This window comes from Meleagris gallopavo, chromosome 16 (genome assembly GCF_000146605.3).
Source record: "Meleagris gallopavo isolate NT-WF06-2002-E0010 breed Aviagen turkey brand Nicholas breeding stock chromosome 16, Turkey_5.1, whole genome shotgun sequence".
Classification (NCBI taxonomy): domain Eukaryota; kingdom Metazoa; phylum Chordata; class Aves; order Galliformes; family Phasianidae; genus Meleagris; species Meleagris gallopavo.
Window position 1 is genome coordinate 11,194,738 of NC_015026.2, and position 19,133 is coordinate 11,213,870.

At 49.8% G+C, this 19,133-nt stretch overlaps 2 protein-coding genes across 4 annotated transcripts; one reads left to right on the forward strand and one right to left on the reverse strand.

Moving 5' to 3' along the window:
- The first annotated feature begins 47 nt into the window (after nucleotides 1-47).
- LOC100546874 (cytochrome P450 2W1-like) lies at nucleotides 48-7,808 on the forward strand. Its single transcript, XM_010719664.3, has 9 exons — nucleotides 48-926; nucleotides 2,399-2,561; nucleotides 3,765-3,914; nucleotides 3,988-4,145; nucleotides 4,442-4,615; nucleotides 5,353-5,494; nucleotides 5,624-5,808; nucleotides 6,475-6,616; nucleotides 6,885-7,808. The coding sequence occupies exons 1-9, from the start codon at nucleotides 573-575 to the stop codon at nucleotides 7,073-7,075; spliced, it is 1,659 nt and encodes a 552-aa protein (XP_010717966.1). The 5' UTR covers nucleotides 48-572; the 3' UTR covers nucleotides 7,076-7,808.
- Nucleotides 6,099-14,795, reverse strand: LOC100547030 (cytochrome P450 2W1-like). 3 transcript variants are annotated; one of them, XM_010719662.3, is made up of 9 exons: nucleotides 14,548-14,791; nucleotides 13,547-13,709; nucleotides 12,237-12,386; nucleotides 11,984-12,141; nucleotides 11,359-11,529; nucleotides 11,099-11,240; nucleotides 10,584-10,768; nucleotides 10,170-10,311; nucleotides 8,956-9,713 (listed from the first exon to the last, which is right to left on the reverse strand). In XM_010719662.3, the coding sequence occupies exons 1-9, from the start codon at nucleotides 14,731-14,733 to the stop codon at nucleotides 9,493-9,495; spliced, it is 1,518 nt and encodes a 505-aa protein (XP_010717964.1). In that variant the 5' UTR covers nucleotides 14,734-14,791; the 3' UTR covers nucleotides 8,956-9,492. The 3 variants fall into 3 exon arrangements, with proteins under 3 accessions (XP_019476396.1, XP_010717964.1, XP_010717965.1); XM_010719663.3 differs by having other exon boundaries at nucleotides 9,626-9,713; nucleotides 10,170-10,280; nucleotides 14,548-14,793; XM_019620851.2 differs by lacking the exons at nucleotides 8,956-9,713; nucleotides 10,170-10,311 and adding an exon at nucleotides 6,099-6,158 and having other exon boundaries at nucleotides 14,548-14,795.
- Between the last annotated feature and the right edge of the window lie 4,338 nt (nucleotides 14,796-19,133).

The following is a 19,133-nucleotide window of genomic DNA, read 5'->3' on the forward strand; positions in this document are numbered from 1 at the left end:
CCCCCCAGCAACTTCAGATCCAATTTTGCCTTCCCATTTAATTTACACACAATCCACTCATGATCACTTGACCTGTGCTAATTCTCCATGGCCAGCTCCTACATGTCCTGCACCTCAGAAGTCTGCAATCCCATCCCCTCCGGGCACTCCGCAGCCACTCTGTGAGCTTTATGGGCTACAGCACCCCAGGATACATGGCCGTTACCATCATTAACAACCTTTGATCTCCACTTGACACAGACAAAGTCAAAGCCTCCCCTAACCACTTCTCTCTTTAGCAGCCCCAACATCCCAAGCCCCATCCAAACCCAAAGCTGGGGGTTTCCTATAGTGCTCAGAAGAACCTTTCCATTCCCCCACATCAGCAGCATTTGGAGGGTCACAGCACTGCCAGTGAGGGACCTGGAGGTCTCGGGCGGAGGAGGCAATAGAGGAATGCCAAGCACCTTTTCCCATGTATATGTTCTTGCACACACATGCATGGGTTTGTAATTTGAAACTCTCTTTACTTCTGGACAGGCTTTGCAAACTGCTTAGACCACATTCTCTGAGGTGTTTAAAGAGGGTGGAGTATGCAGTATTTATTTAGGTACTCTACAAACCTTAATAAGAATCGAGTGCTTGTAGCGATCGCAGAGAACAAACAGAGCCAGCTGGCAGGAGCCGAGCGCTGCCGCTGCGCTTTGATTGCTTCTAACACCAAAAACCAGAATAGTACTTTAAAAAAAATGGCTTTCTTAATTTCTTTTATCTCCGATCCTGTATTAATGGGTCTGCTGTGTGCAGCAGTGCTGTTAGCTGTACTCTATTTTTCAACCGGCTCTAAAAATGCAGCGTTTAAATTGCCTCCTGGTCCAACTCCTCTTCCGATCATTGGTAACCTGCATTTGGTGGACATCAGAAGGCAAGATAAGTCACTAATGAAGGTAGGACAAAAAAACCAAACCTGGATCCTCGTGCGTTGTAAAGCTGCCTGGGCTGTATCAGTGCTAATTTTTTGTCTTTTAAATTTGAACTGAATAGTAAAGGTGTGGAAACTGCTTTATGATAGTTTCTTTCTGGTCTTCTTCAAGCCAATGTCTGTGTTGGTGCAGTGTCATTTATGAGCAATCAACCGTTAAGAAAAACACCTCTGGGTAATATGAGATTTCTTCATATAATTGCGATGATGTACATGAAGTCTGCAGCACTTGTGGGACTTCAAATATTAATTTGACAGCTCTGACACCCAGAAAATGTGGACAGCATTAGGAAAGAACTAGCTTGAATGGAAACCGTTCCCTCCCTGCGTCCTAGAGAAGCAGTGGGGGAATGTCCTGATGCAGTGACCCCAAATCCAGATGTCCCATTGCAAAACCTATTTCCCTCTGAATGAAAGAGATCTGCATCAAAATCTGGACAGCAGCAGAAGGGTGGGATGGGAAGACTGAGCTGAGGAACCAGAAAGGAGAAGCCTGGAAGCTCTTCCACTGCCTTGCAATGGAACAGCTTACCCCGCTCATGCTGGAGCTGTGTGTTGGTGCCAGGCACAACTGGCACAGCCAGCACTGCGGATCGCTCCCTCCTCGAGTGAGGGCTCCATCACTCAGTGCTGGGTGAATGCAGGCAGCTGTCGGGTGTGCAGTGCTGGGCAGAGGCTGTATTGCTGCTTTGCCTTATAGCAGTGCAGGGCTGGGGCAGCTCACTCAGTGTGCTGGGCACAGGTCTGCCTTCAGACTGAATTTCTGAATGACCTCTGCATGCTCTCACCGCCTGCTCCGTTGTATTTGCAGTCACTTATATTTGACTTTAATTTGGGATTAATCCAGAGGGGTTATCCCCGTTCCTCACCCCACAGATTAACATCAAAGCAGTGTCTGCACTGCACTATGGCTGGCTGTGCACACTGGTGGGGTGCTGCTGGGCAGGTGGGGATGCACCCTTTCCTCTGCATGAGCTGTGGCTGCACCGTGTGGGCCGAGGCTGTGTGCATGCAGCTGGGCAGCACCTGGGGCCGCCCACTGTCCTCCTTCAGCCATTGCAGACCCTTCCCCACTGCCCCGCACTGCTCTACAGCTGTTGTTGCTCCAATCCCTTGATCTAGCAGCAGCAGGAGCACGGGAGAGGAGCAAGGGCTGTCCCGTATAACAGCGTCACTATCTGCACTATTCTGGTCTTTCTCTCGTTGGCCAACCTGCACCGCCATCCGAAGTCCAATGTAACTCCACGTGTTGCATTTATGTTTTTTCATTTTCTCCTTAACAAAGAGATCAGATTAGCAATGCACTGACAGGGGGTGGGCAATAAATCTGAGCACCCCTCCGCTCACCCGTGCAGAGCATCCCATGCTCAACCACGGGGAGTGCTGACTGAGGTACTTTCCTTCATTGCTGACCATCACCGCTTGCCTCTCTTTCAGCTTGCGGAAGAATACGGCCCGGTCTTCACCCTCCATTTTGGCTTCCAGAAAGTTGTGGTCCTGACTGGGTACGAAGTTGTGCGGGAGGCGCTTGTGAACTACACAGAGGAGTTTGTAGACAGACCATCCATCCCAATATTTGACCAAATTCAGAATGGAAACGGTACTAGAGCAATGAGGGGGGGTGGGAGGGACGGTGCCGCTCAGTGCCAGTCTGGCGCTGCTCCCTGCAGCCCAGCTTTGAAAAGCTCCTTGGACCCTCCCTACACCAATGGCATTCCCTCCCTTTCATGCGATGCATTTCTACTGTCATTATTTTTTGGTAGTGCGCTTGCAGTCAACCCTTATCCTCTCGTTGGAGGGTGAGGAGTGGGGTTTTTAAAAGCACAGATTTGCCATTTCATCCCGGTGCCTGGCATCCATTTTGGATACAGTCAGTCCCCAGCATCTTGTCTCCCTCCACCAAAGCTCTCAGGTGGGACGTGCATTCTGTTCAGCAATGGGCTGAGGCTGGAAATTCTTTCCCCAGACATCCCCGTGGTTTTCCCAAGGACATCAGAGGACATCCTGCCTTGTTCCTCCAGCCAGGCTCTGGTGTGAGCAGCCAGAAGGCAACTCTGTATGCTGGTCACAGGCCAGAGTTGGGATTACAATTAGAAATTAAATTACCCAGCCATAATATCAAGAGATGAATTTATCGCTACAGAAGGAAAAGGAATTGATGGGGGGAAAAGCATCATTCAGAGCTAATTTACACATAAAATATCCCAGTGGGACGCTGACAGTATTGCTCTATCAGTCCTTTCTCTGTTATCTTCTCAACCCAAGTTGGAGCTGCTCAGAGGTGACCCAAAGCCATAAATTCACACGGGCTGTAGGTAGCAAGGGTCACAGATTTTCTGAAGAATCACTTTTTCTCTCCACCCCAAAGTGGGGGTGTTCTTAGTGTTATTGGGAATCTCAAAAACCAGTAGAGCACTGACTGGGATCGAGGAGAGTGAATCATCCCATTCCACAAAGATAAAAGATCTTTATGATTGGAATAGAACAAAGGGGGAAGCTTCAAAGAGACAAGGCTGTTGCTTGAGGCCCCACCTTGCAACCAAACAGGGTCAGAGAGTTTGCACAGCTGACTCAGACCAGTTCCCCCCCAGCCCCACAGTGTGGGTCTGACAGCCCTCCCCCCACCCCACAGCCAGCAGGCTCAGTGCAACCAGGAATGCTGAGCTGAGAGGGTGCAGGGCCGGGGCACAGAGAAATGGGGGACCCTAGTTCCCCAAAGCCACGGGAATTGGGCAGCAGAAGCTTGGGGAGCTCCCTCCTGGCCCAGCCCCATAACTCACTTGCTGTGGTGTGGCTGCCCTAGGTGTGTTCTTCTCCATCGGCGATCTGTGGAGAACAACGCGCAGGTTCACCGTCTCCAGCATGCGCAACCTCGGCATGGGGAAGCAGATGATGGAGGGGAAAGTTTGTGAGGAGCTTCACTTCCTCATTGAGAAGATCAAATCCTTCAAAGGTGAGCCGGAGCCCACCGCAGTGCTCTGCAGCATCCACGTCACTCTGACACTGCTCTCCTCCTCCCATTGCAGGGGAACCTTTCAGCCTGAGGTCCTTCAGCATTGCTCCGATCAACATCACCTTCCTCATGCTCTTTGGGGACAGGTTTGACTATAAGGACCCAACATTTCTCACTCTCCTAAGACTCATAGATGAAGTTATGGTTCTTCTGGGATCTCCATACTTGAATGTAAGTAACGGTTAGCATTTTTTCCTGACCAGTCTGTTACTGGTGGAGGAGCAGTTTCCACTGAAGAGTAAAAAAGCTTAAAATTGAGTTGTACTGCATAAAGACTGATAGGTTGCAAAGCCCATCCATGTGAAAATGAGCCTGAGCCCTCCAGAACTCCCTGGGATGCGCAGATAGTATGACAGACAAAACTCACCCCATCTGTCGTGATTTAGGAAGAAGCTATTTCAGCATGTTGATTCTTCTGCACACCTAACGCTTCTTCTTCTTCTTTTTTTTTTTTAATTTCTCATTAGTATTTCAATTTCTACCCATTCCTTGGATTTCTTTTCAAAACTCACAAGATTTTGCTTAAGAAAATAGAAGATGTGCGCGTTATTATAAGGCAGTACATGAAGGCAAGCAGGGAAGATATCAATGAGAACAGTGTGAGGAGCTATACTGATGCACTGGTATTCAAGCAGCACGAGGTATGGGTCTGCTTGGGTTCTGCTGGCTGTTTGTGATATCTCCTTTGGCTTTTCTAGTTAAAAGAGTTGTAGATCTGGATTTCAGTCCTATCACGTAACCCTACTGAAATTAATGCTATTGTTCTAGTGGCACTGAAATCAGATTCCAGTCTTGTATGGTTGGTGTACTTTACTGCTGGGATTTTTCTATCAAAACTGAGATATGAAAGCCATTCTCTCAATCCATCCCCCAAATAGCAGTGCTAATAATGTGACATGAAGTCCTTGTTTGTAGTAGAAAATGCATGAACTCACATGTAAGCTGACTGTGCTTTTCTTTCTATGACAACAAATCAATTAATCATTGATACTGTTGCTCCAAGATGAATGATACACTTAAAGTACTGGAATGATAAATGGTCAGTACATTTGCGAGCCTAGCCCTGCATCTCACTTTAGTTGAGACTGCAATTTCACACATCAGTTGATTTCATTCCACACAAAGTATTTATGCTCTGAATCTTTTCTTCTTTCCCACTGGATCTGGGCCAACGTGAGGCATTAGTCCTCTTCCCATCACTGTGGAGGAAGGTTCAGTGCAGACTCCTATGGCCCAGGAGAAGCAACATCAGGCCATTTACCACACTGCTCTCAAACACACAATCATACCCAACAGTCTTCTGAGTTACAGAGTATTTCCCAAACTTGCTGAATACTAACACTATTTTAAGAGCTTTCTCACGCTTGTCCTTTTCAAGGAGAAAAACAAGAAAGACAGCCTCTTCCACGATGACAACTTAATTGCATCCATACTTGACCTGGTCATGGCGGGCACAGAGACCACGGCCACCACGCTGCAGTGGGCCATCCTACTGATGATGAAATACCCAGAGATCCAAAGTGAGCTCCTGGTGTTTTAAGATTTCTCTTCCTCCAGACCCTGGAAAAGCATATTTTTTACCAAAATCAAATCTGCAGGGGGAGTTGATTTCCTCGCTGGGATACATCCCCATTCTTTGTTCCTTCCAGAAAAGGTGCAGGAGGAGATTGGAAGAACTGTCAAAGCTGGAAGCTGGGCCACGTACGAGGACCGCAAGAACATGCCATTCACAAATGCAGTGATCCACGAAGTGCAGAGGTTCATCACCCTCCTGCCCCACGTTCCCCGCTGCACTGCTGTGGACACCCACTTCAGGGGATACTTCCTTCCCAAGGTGGGTATGGCCCGGCCCAGGGGCACACCGTGCTCCTCTCGTTGCCAGTGGCACTACAGACAGCTTCTTTAGAGGGACAGAAGCACAAAATAAATGTCCAGAATTATCCCAGAAGAGTTCCTTCCTTTCCAGTGACTGTGCTGAGCCCAGTGAGACAGTACTGTGGAACTCGATTCAGGCCCTCATGCTCAGCACTTCCACGCTCCAAAAGTGACCCTGGTTTACCTCTGATGCCATCTGCCCAGTGAAGTATTTGCCTGGGAACACTCAGGATCTGACCCTCTGCCTGAGGTCCTCGCAGTGCCACGTGGCATTTGGCTTCAGTCCTTGGCACAGCTGGGAAAATCTCCCTGTTGGTGGAGGGGATAAAATCCTCAGGGTCTCCACCTGCCCCACTCGAAGCAAACCAAACCACAGTAACAAATCCACGTCACAAAATAAAGCAACACAGAGCAATAAATCCTGCCTTTCTGCCCAGCCAAGAATCTTACTGGCACAGCAATATTTAGAGTTGCAGTGAGACGCTTTGGTAAACCCACCGTGGACGGGACTTCTCCACGAAGCTCCTCCTCATCCCCAGCCCCTTCCCCACACCCCTCACCCAGGACTCTTGGTGCTGCACCACAGGTGTCCCTGGGCCGTGCTATTTCTTATGTCTTCTCCCAGGGTATAATTGTCATCCCATCGCTCACCTCAGTGCTGCTGGATAAGACGCAGTGGGAGACACCACACCAGTTCAACCCCAACCACTTCCTTGATGCTGAAGGGAATTTTGTCAAGAGGGAGGCTTTCCTGCCCTTCTCCACAGGTACCCAAGGCCTCGGCCACACCGAGGGGTCCTTGTGGCTAATTACTGCCTGCCATTTGGATAATGAGCTCAAGGGCTGGCTCCCAAAGATCCAGCTGGGGAAAGGACCTTTCTAGGAAGAAGGATAGCCCTGTGGTTGCGGGGGGGTGGTAGGGCACTGGCAAAGCAACATTTAGGGTTGGAGTGAGACATTTTGGTAAACCCACTGTTGACAGGACTTCTCCAGCTTGATACTTCCATCAAGTAAGCACGCTGCTTCCATCCACAGGGCGAAGGAACTGCATTGGAGAAAGCCTCGCCAAGATGGAGCTGTTTGTCTTCTTTGTAGGGCTGCTGCAGACATTCACTTTCCAACCTCAGCCGGGAGTTTCAGAGGCTGACCTGGACCTGACTGTCCCCGAAACGACTTTTACATTAAGGCCTCGGCCTCAGGCCACCTGTGCCATCCTGCGCGAATAGGCAGGGCCTGCTGTGGGGCGGCCAGGCAGGGACATCACCAAGGCCCATCTTAGCTATGCTAGGGCTCATCACCCCATCCCAACATGCCACACTCTGTCATATTTCCCTCCCACTGTCTCTGTCCACTCCCGCCCCTACATCTCCCCATAGGTCACTGACCTGCTCTTTGCTCCCTTGCTGTGGGGAATGCAGGCAATCAATGAGAAAGCACAATCCTGGTGACCCTCCCAGAGAGGGACACTGAGCAGCTGAAGGACCAGGGGCGTGTGTCCATGAGATGTAAGTGTGACATCCACACTTCAACACCACACAAAAAGAAGTAAGGCTCATAACACTGCAGAAATCTGCCCAAAATTCCCAGTCAAGACACACCAACGTTCACTGGGAGCTGAAATACGCTGTAGGTGCTTCTTGAGCCAAGCTCTCTAATTAGCCAGAGCTTCCAGCAAAATCCCACTGGGGCAGGCCACCAAGTCAAGCACTGAGAGTGCAAAAAAACCCACCCATGGGCTGTGGGGATGAAGTTCTTCCTCCTTGAAACACAGTCCTGAAAGACACCTTAAAGTCTGCAAACCTGTCTAAATAGCCAAGAGTTGCTGCCACCACGTTCAACACTGCTCCACAGTCTGAATGAAAGAGGATCTACATTTATAAGTTTGCAGTTAACATACCAGCAAGTGACCATAAAAGGCTAATGATACAGGAAAATAAACCAGACTCATTTCTAGTTTTATGGATGTCTGTCTTTTCTGACCTGGTTAAAATAGGAGCAAATGCATTCCCTCTCTCAGGAACTCCTGGGCAATCAGTGCAGTTTGGAACAGTCTGGCCATTGGAACCAACCATGCAATTTCTTTGCAAGTGGAGCCTTGCATGCATGCAAACATGCATGCAAGGGGAATTTGGATCAGACCAGGTTGTATTTTCTTTTGCTCTGTCTGCTGCCCCAGTCCGTAGCACTCTTATCAGCCATCACATTTTGCAATCTCAATCCAGTTGATGTAGAGCTCAGGATATTTTCCATCCAAATAGCTGCCTGTGAATCGCTATTTTCCATATGAATTACCTTATCGTGTGCTTTATCACATTGTTTATATCTTTCCCTTCACGGGAACCCAATAAAGTTTTAATTCTCCCACATTTTCATTACATCAGATGCTTCTGCCACCAAACTTTGTATTTCACAGAAAAGCAAATGCCATGGGGTTGAACTTGAGCCCAGAATGACAATAACACAATTGGTTCAACTCGTACCCCATGGCTGACAGGTTCTGCATGCCCTGATCCTACTGACAAATGGCTCAGCCAGAGAGCCTCCATATCAGCAGAGTGGTTTCCCGGGGCTCTGCTGTCCAAGGGACGATGGCCAGGTGCCAGAATAGCAGCAACTTGTGCAACGAGCACTGCTCCTCTAATTGCAGCCCCTTTTCACACTGGCCAGAACAACCACCATCATGCAGATAATCTCTATTTCCCTTTTGCCACGAGATGGCACCACGATCCCTCCAAGTCACTGCCAGCCCTGCAGTCCTCACTGGGCCAGAATGCCCTGCCAGCCACAACCAGGGCTCCGTGTGGGGAACACCTTGCAGCCCTATGAACCCCCAGTCCAACTGCACTCACCTGGGAGTGAGGCTGGGAGCAAAGAGATGTGCACTATTTATTTACCAGTAACCTGAGTGAATCAGGTGGTATGCAGGGAATGGCAGCTGCCTTCCTCCCATCCTCAGCAGACAGCCCCTTTCCATGGGGTTCACCTGTGCAAACTCTTTGTAGGGCACTGGCTCAGTCCACCCCCCATTGCAGACCTGTCAAATACTTCTGGCCCCTACTCTGCATTTCAGATCAAGAGAAAAGTGAGCTGCTGGAAACGAGAGTCCTGTTGTCATCAGTGGTGAAGGGGTGTGATGAGATCCCTCAGAACACAGGGAACATAAAAAGTCATGGTTTGGTATCGGGGTTGAAAATCAGAAGACTGGAAAGTATAGGAAGGGCATCCACTGGACATGGTGCAGGTATCTGGGAGTAGTTCATCACAACAGGTACAGTAAGGAATGGGAGAAGAGCAGGGATGTGAGAATGAGACAATCTGTATCTAATGTTGCTCTCCAAATGAACACACAACCCACCGATGAGAAACATTCTCTCAGAAGCTGAGAACTAGGAACAATTCCTTACACTGTGCATTTAATGTGTGAAGTAGTGATGGTTCTGTCACTCCCCGTCAAGCGTTGGGTGCTATTCCCAGCTCACCTCAGCCCCAGCTCTCCTCTGCTTCATACAAAACCATTTGCTCAACACATTTTAAGCACAACGCCATACTTGAAAGGCTTTGAATAAGAAGGCATTACTGCTAAATTCTGCACAGTGAGATCTGGTTTCTCCTGTGTGCATCTGCTGGGTTCCACAGCGAACAGCTACATGGGTTGTTGTGCACTATGAGGCTGGGGCTCATGGCGCAGCACAGCACAGGCACACTGCGGGGACGGCCGCATGGTGAACCCAGCCTCTGCTGTCATATTCAGCTCTGATTCCTTCACCCTGGGTGGAGGCTTAAAGGTGAACTTCTGCATCAAGCCCGTGAAGAAGATGAAGAGCTCCACCGTGGCAAGGCTTTCTCCAATGCAGTTTCTCCGCCCTGCGATGCCAAGAGCACAGCGGTTTGTGGGGTGGCAGTTTCCTTGAGAACTCTTCCCTACCACTCAGTGGCAACAGTGTGAGGGACAGAAGAGGCTGCAGAACTGCAGACATTGGGGTGATGATCAGCAGCCACTGCCACTGGTCTCCTATACGTATTTGAGCAGGGCTTCACTCCAAGCCTGCAAGGCATTGGTTTGGGACAACCTAGAAACCATTCTTCCTAAGGGAGAGGGAAGGCAGAACTCCTGCTTGAGTTTTCTACATCCCAGAGGTGTCTTTAAACCCCAGAGCCTGGTGTGCCTCTCATTGAAGACTGAATTTTGCAATTCACTGAAACGCAGAGTGAGTGTTGCTACAGCATCCTCACTGCTGACCTGTGCTGCTCCTGCCAGAGCTCACAGCCCAACACCTGGCTGCACACTCAGTCCTGTGCCAGGCCAAATCCTTCTGTTACCTGTGGAGAAGGGCAGGAACGCTTTCTTCTTTACAAAGTTCCCATCTGCATCAAGGAAGTGGTTGGGGTTGAATTCGTCTGGCGTCTCCCACTGAGTTTTATCCAGCAGCACTGAGGAGAGCAGAGGAATCACTGTTGTTCCCTACAAGACAGCTGTGTTCAGTTTAAGGCCTTCCAGGCATACAAGCCCTTTGGACCTTCAAGCAAACTTCCAGAGGACCAATTTCTAGGTTTGTACATGATCAAATGATACTAGTTATTACATACTCCATTTGCTGGAATTATCGACTAACCTACGACTACGTCACTTTGTGCTGTTACTGAGTTCTGAGCAGAAGCCCACACTCCAAATCTGCCCGTGGCATTTTGCCCCGTGTGCCACCGCCCGCTCTTGGGCTGCAGGGCACCACGTACCTTGGGGATGAAATAGCCTTTAAAATGGGTGTCAGCAGAGGTGCAGCGCGGAACGTGTGGCAGAAGGGTGACAAATCTCTGCACCTCATGGATGACTGCGTTGGTGAAGGGCATGTTTTTCCGGTCCTCAAAGGTAGGCAGGCAGTCGGGGCCAAGAACACGCTCAATCTCTGCATGCACCTTTTCTGTGGTCAAAGGGAAGGCATCGAGTGAGTTTCCCTCCACAGTAAATCATCTCCAAACCCTGACCCATGGTGACTGCTGGCTGAACCACCCCAGGATGCAATGAAGATACGCAGCCCCTGGCAGTAGGTGTGAGAGAAAGCCCTCAGATCCCTCAGTCCAGAAGGGCAGCATGCAAAGCTTGGACGGAGATGGACACAATGCAGGCACTCAGATTTTGGATGCCCTGCAGAGAAGCTACGGGGCTTTTGTAGGTGAACAGCATTTATGAAGTCACTGCAGAGTGTTTTAATTCCCTGTGTAAGAGAAGTGAGCCCACAAAGGTGTCTTACTTTGAATCTCAGGGTATTTCATCATCAGCAGGACGGCCCACTGCAGGGTGGTGGATGTTGTTTCAGTGCCAGCCATGAGCAAGTCAAGAGCAGAGGCCAACACATTTGCATCATCAAAAAGGGTATTGCTTTTATCATCCTCCTGTAGGGAAATAAACAGAAAAAGGCAGAGCTGTCAGCATGGGAAGACAGAATGTGCAGCAATGCAGAGTGGCTCTGCACAAGATGCCACATGAGTGACCACCATAGTGCTGAAATACCTCTTGTTTGAAGACCAGTGCATCAATGTAGCTCATCAGGCTGTTTCCATTAATATTTGCTTTGCTTTCCTGGATATGTTTCTTTAGGATCACACACACCTCTTCTACTTTTTTCAGTATCATCTTGTGAGGTTTGAGAAGAAATCCAAGAAATGGGTAGAAATTAAATAGCTAAAAATGAGGAAAAATAACATGGAAAAGAAAAAGTTCTGTAAAAGACTGCAAAACTTAAGGATCATAAACAAGAAATCAGTTGGGTGAGGAACCAAATGACACGGTATGAGAGTCTCTCTTTCTGGCTAACTAAAAAAATGTAGTGTATAAAAATGTCTCCTACTAAAAATTCTTTACAGAAATGAATGGGAGCTATCAGACTTGTCTAGACACAGCCTATAAACATGAATTAAAAGAACACAATTAAGGGAAAGTGATAGTGAACTCATGAAACAATGAAATTACATTTTTAAAGAGGTAATAAAGCAAAAAGATAAAGCATGAAGCTCTAGCAAAGAAAACTCCAAATGTTTAGCAAGCCAAATACGTATCTTTTGAAACTGTTAGAGCATCATTTTTAACTTTCACATGAATTATAAATCAATTACACTCAGCATGGGGGGTGACTTACGTGCAGGAATGGGGAGCCAAGAAGGAGCATAACTTCATCAATGAGTCGTAGCAGAGTGACAAACGTTGGGTCTTCATAGTCAAACCTTCTCCCAAATAGTATAGCAAAGGTGATGTTAGTGGGGGCTGTGTTCAAAAGCCGAAGTCGGAATGGCCCACCTGGAAATGGCCCAAATCACCTGTATTTGTCTTCCAGAGCAACCCTGAGGTCTTTGCAGTGGCTCTGCAAAGTAATATAAAACACCCCAGCTCACCTTGGAAGGATTTGATCAGCTCAATGAGAAACTGCAGCTCCTCGAGCATCCTTTCTTCTGCAAGCCGCTTCCCCATGCCCAGATCCCGCATAACTGCCAAGGTGAACCTCCGTGTTGTCTTCCAGAGCTCTTGGGAAGAGAAGAACACACCTACGGAGGAATGGCATGGCGTGGCTGCACAGCTGCTATGGGGTTTGCTCGGTACATAGGGGCTCTGTGATGTGCAGGGCTGGGTGCTGGGGGAGGGCTGCCCTGGGAGGGCCCAGCCCCAGGCAGGTTCCATAGGGCAGGAAGCAATCTGCTGTTCACACCTCTGGGTTTTGCCTATTTATAGCTTTGTCCCTTTGCAGCCACACACAGCAAAAACTCTTTGTGTGGTATTTGTCTCAGGCTGACTTGTTTTCCTGCAGGAAAACAACACAGCTGTTTCAGAGAGCAAGGCTCGGAGCAGATGACACTGCTCTGTCCATATCATGAACAGGACAAACAATTTCCCTGTTGCGTTTTAGAGGATGAACTTTCTTCTGTGCAAGGGGACAAGGAGGGGTGTCAGGGAGGGACCACAGCTTTCAGCTGGGAAATCTCCCCAGCTGGCCCTTAGGTGATGCCAAAAGCTCTCCTGTTTGGCAGAGAGCAGCACAGCAGGCAGCCCTGGAGCCACGGCGGTGCTCCCTGCCCAGGTGGCTCCAGGGTTGAGCACGGTCTACATCTTCACACAGTGTACCCCTCCTCACTCTGGGCCTCACTTTTAAAAACAAGATGAAAAAAACCCACACGCTGTATGCATTATATACGTATTAGGTCATCAAATCTTTTCCTTTCAGCCCTGGATTATTCCCTTCACTGTTTTTCAATGTCTTGTCTTGGGCAGTGTATTACTTCTTAGCATGCAATGCAGAAATATGCCAAAAATCTGTTTACAGAAGTAATTGTTTGAGGTACAAACAGCTCGTGCTATTGCGCTCCTGCCAGTTCTTGCAGTCTTTATCATGAGTCATGCATGATCCAGGCACTGTCTGAACTGCCAGTAACTGCAGAAGAGAGATTGCATAAGGACCTCAGCCTTCATGTGAAAAATCATTTCCTTCTTTCTGCACTGCAGCAGAACCCTGGAAATGTGACCCAAGTGCTGCAAAAAGCAAAAAAATGGATAAGGCAAGTAGGAAGGTGCACACAGCTGCTCTTCTGCCCCAATCCCTCCCAGCGTAGCTACCGATGGGCTCAAGACACCTAAATGTGGTTGAAATTGAAAGAACACGTCTGGAAAACAGCAGAATGAGCGTGCCCTGATCTCTGCAAAGCAACGGTACCATTTCCATGCTGGATGTGATGGAAGATGGGGATAGCAGGTCTGTCTGCAAACACATCCGCTGTGTTCAGAAGTGCATCCTTCACTGCCTCGTAGCCGCTCAGCACCACCGCCTGCTGCATCCCCAGGTGGACAGTGAACACTGGCCCGTATTTCTCTGAAATCTCCAAGGAGAGGAAAAATCGGTGGTCAGCGGTAGCACTACGTCCTGCTCTGCTGGTTAGGTCGTTGAAGTTGGAGAAGACCTCTAAGATGACCACGCACAACCCCAACCCATCCCCACCACGACACCAAACCACATCCCTCAGTGCCACATCTCTGTGGTTCTGGAACACCTCCATGCTGGTGGCCCCACCTGGGTAACAGTGCCAGTGCTGCACCATTTCTTTTTGAGAAATTTTTCCTCCTATCCAACCTGTCCCTGCCATGGTGCAGCTTGAGGCCATGTGGAACCAGGAGTTGGACTTGGTGATTCTCGTGGGTCTCTTCCAACTCAGGACACCCTACCCTACCCATGTTTTTCCAAGTCCAAGCCACTCGTGGTTTTAAATTATTTCCCCTACATCTTTTCTTCAGGCTACACTAACTCCCATTTAGAAAACCAGCACAATGAGCAAGACGTACAAGCTATTTTAGCAACTACAACTAAGCATCCGCCTTTCAATTTGGCCATGTGGACACTCAAATATTTTAGTGAGTATAATATGTGAGTATTTCACAACATAAAGATGCCAAAGTTTAGGTTCATCCACCCAAACTGATGCAGATATTCATAGCCTTCAGTGTGTGGGCAGCTCTCACATACTGACAGCCCACCAAACTCTGCAGAGTTGGGATTGAACAGTTTCCTTTATCATCCAGAAATCTTTGCATTTAGTTAATTAAATCACATTTTAAAACCCTAGCATTTGGTACAGAGCAGTTATCTCAGACTGCCATTAGAGGGAGAACTGCAGCCATTCCCCCCCCAGGACCCCAGGCAGCACATGTGCTTGCTCCTACCTTCATCAGAGACCTGTCCTGCCTCCTGATGTCCAGCAGGTGCAGGTTGCCGATGATGGGGAGAGGAAACGGACCGGGAGGCAAATTCAAAGCTGATCGTTTAAAACCTTTTACAACACAGAGGAGTGCAGCGATGAAAAGCGCAGCGCAGAGCCCGCAGGTGAGCAGGGGCACCAGGGCAGCCATGCTGGTGGAGCCTGCCCTTCTGCACTCTGCTGAGAGTTGTTGATTAGGACACTCACACCGTATTTATTGAGAGTATTTGATGTCAGGGCTGCTGCTGGGCTTTGCACAATCCTTCCCTCCACGCCCATACCTCACAAAATTGGGAATTTTTGTCTGCAAAAGGCAAAGTCCGAGCACAGCTTGGGGACGTGTGGGTCCCCACGCCATGGAGCTGATTGGGCTCACTGCAATTCTTCTGCCTGCAATAATTTGTCCAGAACCTGAGAGACCCACACCTGTTTCACAATTAGGCAGCAATCATGAAATCTCTCTTTATATTCCCTCTCTCCATCTCTTCCTTCTTCTCACCCAACCTCATCTCTGGACACCAGCAGCTCTTCACCGTCCACTTTCGATAGCTTACAAATGCCAATCCCAAATAATCCTTCACAGCCAGCACCACCTCACCCCACAGCACAGCACAGGTGCAGCAGGTCCTGCGGTGCACTGATTTGCTCCAGCTGCTTCCCCCTCGTGCTGTTCTTGCAGCAAAGCATTTTCTCCCAGTGAAGAAAAACAGAACGAGGCAATCTGCAAAAGATTCGGGATGCACTTGTTACCTCCCTCTGCAGATTTGGAGCTCTGTTCCTTATCTCTTCCTATTTACTGAGTCTGGGCTGTCCTAAAGATCTACCTATAGATGCCTCCTTCCCTTGGCAGCCCTGCAGCACACCTTGTGCCGTCACATCACACCCACGGTGCACACAGCCACATGCAGCTCCTCTGCTCTGCTTCGGGCTTCCAGTCCCTTTCGCAGCCTCACTCAGGGAATTTAGGGTTGGGGGCTGCCTGGCCCAGCCAGGTCCATCCCTGTGCAGGGACCCCCAGTTGCAAGGGGGTCCTTGCTGCTGGAGCAGACATTGGTGAAAAATGAATTCACCACTGCAAACCCCAGAGCCGTGGTTCAATTCCATGCATCCTGCTTTTATGAGTGGGGTGCACTTCTTCCTGCGGCTGTGTAGTGTCACCTGGTGCCACTTCCCCTCTTTACGCACCAAAAGGGACACAAGACCCGTATGTCTTGCAGAGCTGCTGCGGGGCTGTGTGCCAGGCCTGCTGCTCCCGCTGACTGCAGTGAGAGCTGCCAGACAGAGGAGACCGAGCACGGCTCCCACCCCGCAGTGCTCCTTCCCAAACCCGCCCTCATTACACACAACAGCGTTTTCCTGCGGTGAGAGCAGGAGACCGGGAGTCTGGAGAAGTGCTGCGTGTCCCCGCGGGGACAACGGCTGTCTGTGCAGCTCTGGGCAGAGCGCTGGGAGCAGAGGGCTGTGCTGTGAGGGCAGCCCCGTCCTGCAGCTCCCCTGGGGCTGATCCAGCATTGCTACCATCATTGCTGGAAGGTCTTTGGGGCTCCGTGTAAAGGCAGTGGTGTAGGAACTGCACCTCCTCACACCGTGACACAGAACCACGTGGAGCCCAGCACCGGTCCCAGGATAGGGGGTTACTCATTACCTAGGTGAAGCAAGCCATGGAGGGGGCAAAGCTGGGCACAGATAACAGCATCTTGGATGGAATGCAAAAACACATTCCCATGAGATTTAAGTTAAAAATTAAAATGAAAATTAATCTTTATCTAGAAGTAAATGAAGCTTTTGAAAAGTCAAACCCCTCCGGTCAAGCAGGGTCATGCAGCACAGGAGAATCACAGGAAGAGAAGCCGTTACCCGGAGTGCCAACCACCCACGGTCTGGGATTGGGAAAGGAAGTCATTACCCTGGTGTTTGCAAAGCATTTGGAGGCTGAGCCCTTCCCAATTAGCTGCTGTCTGTCACAGAGGACCGGAGCCAGCAGCTGAGCTCTTGCCTCAGCCCTGGGGCCAGTGAGGGGCAGTGGGGCACAACGGCCCCATTTTGGGGGTGTCACACTGTAAGGGCACAGCAAGGGGCAGGGGAACAGCTCACTGCTTGAGCCCTGAGCAGTAACAATAACACAGAGCCTCTCTGGGCACCCTGTGCCACTGTCTCACTGCCTGTATCGTAACAAACTTTTTCCTCATATCCAATCTAAATCTGCCTTCTTTCAGTTTGAAATCGTTTCCCCTTTGTCCTGTGACACAGAACCTCTACAGAGCACATCCCCTTCCCTCCTGCAGGCCTTTGTACCGTACACAAACATGAGATACAAAGACAAGTGGCAATGACACCAGCAGAGGCGGCCCTGACCACAGCCCTGCGAGCATGGAGGCAAACAGCTGCCCTTCCTTTAAAAGATTGCCCCCAAACTGCTTCTCTGAGAGCCTTTAACATGGACTCTATTTGATGACTCAGTGCTGCATTTCCAAACGCCATTCCTCCCGTGAAGTTTGCTCTGGCTGTTTGCTTGGGTGGCATCCACACACTGCTTTTACTTTTTGATCCTGTTGCTTGTTTATGACATAGAGGAGCAATGTGGGAACAGAACTAAAGCGAGCACAAACCCACGAGACCATCGATGGCACTGCCAGCCCCTCAGCCCCGTTCTGCTGCACATCTCACTTGTGTCTGACTCACCACCATCCACAAATGCAGTATCTCCTGGTTAAAATGCCAGCCTGCTCCCAAGCTGCCAACCTGAGCCCGTGGCATGCTGCGAGAGGGAACATTTTGGGGAACACAAGGGCCTACTGATGGCTATCACCACCGCATCCCTTTGGGCTTCCTTAAACACAGCAATGGCAGCGCTCCAAGCAGCAGCCTGCCCTACCGAACGCTGCTCTGTCAGCACAGACACGAGGGCCTGCACTGCTGGGTGCTGTGTGTCACCTCACTGCAAGCAGCCCTGACTCAAAGGGACAACCTGTGAGCAGGGAGGGTTGGAAAAAGGAAACGTTTCCCTATGTTTGCGTTTGCATTACTAATACGGTCTGGCGGCCAGGTTCAGGGAGTGGAAACCAGGAGCGTGGTTTCTAATCCCAGTCCAGCCGCTGACTGCTTGCTGCTGCTGGCAAATCTTTTAATCTCCTTCCCTCTGCTTTTCCCTCCCACAGTAAGGGCTGGGTGGCCCCCAGGGAGCCCCCGATGGAACACGGCAAGGACAGTGTGCCAGCATCACTCTGCAGGGCAAAGCCAGGCGCTCCCATGCAGTTCCACTGCTCGGTGATCCCTTCCACAGAATCACAGAACGGGTTGGAAGGGACCTCAAAGATCACAGATCTCCAACCCCCACTGCCACAGGCACATGCCCTGACACCACCAGCACTGATGTATCCTTCCAATGTTAAAATGATTCTTAAACACTCTGTGCCGTGTCATGTTGTGTGACAGCCCAGCTGCTCACTCCTTGTACAGCCTCTGGGACCCCACCGAAATAACACACATATGCTTTTGGGGCAGAGGCCAGCATTTATCTTAAGAGGTGGTTTAGGATCAAAACAATCACCACTAATTCTTCCCGTTCACTACTCGGGATTACTGGACCACAAGTGACCTTTCAGATTCTTAAGATGTGGATTACAAGGGGCTTTATGGACTAATCCTAATGACTTGAGCTACGGCCCTAGCACCCCGATGACCTCAGAGCAGGCCTGCAGGCACAGTGCTTCCCTCTGCCCACGGAGCAGCTCGGGGCAGATTTTGAACCCATTTCAAAAGAATGTCACATTTATTCCCCTTATAACGATCCAGCGGAGTTGCAAGGAAGATAAGGTGACCTGGGTAAAGGTCATTGCTGAGTGAACGGCAGGACTGTTGGGATGAGCCAGCTGAGACATCTGCTTGCCTTCTGCTGAGACCACTGCTTTATCACTTTCAAATACTACCAAAAGACCCTGAAATGTTACAGCATGTTTTAACCTACGGAGCTCCAGCAGCACAATGTAGCCTTTGATATTTTCAGATTTCTACAGCAAAATGTTCCGCAGTACCAACAACAGCTTTCCCATCACTGGCTGAGCAGGGAACACCTTTCAGCTCTCTAAAAAACATCCCAAAACCAAACTCAAGCACTGGCAATGCATAGGGCTGCTGACACCAGGGCATGCGCGTTGCAGCTCCCATCCTCCAGCACTGCAGCCCCATTTCCCATGCCCTCTGATGTCTGCCCACAGGCAATGCCGAGCAGCAGCTGTACAGAGGCTGCTAACAGACTTCTATGAGATGTGGAGGACCCCCACCCTGCAGTGATGCACGCAGGGTCAGCGAGGAGCTGCCTGCTGTTGACAGGAGGGGAGCACCAGAAGCAGCCAAAGGGACTGCGTCTGTCACAGCCCCTCCATTCCTCCCTAAGAAAAGTGACCATCTATGGCACTTCTGAAGGGGACAGCATCAACCCATGCTCACCTGCTGTGTTTTCATCTTCTGCTGGCACTGAAAATACCACCCAGAAAGGACTGAGACCGCCTGCCTGCTCCTCATTAACTGTGTAATTCAACACAAGTCCAT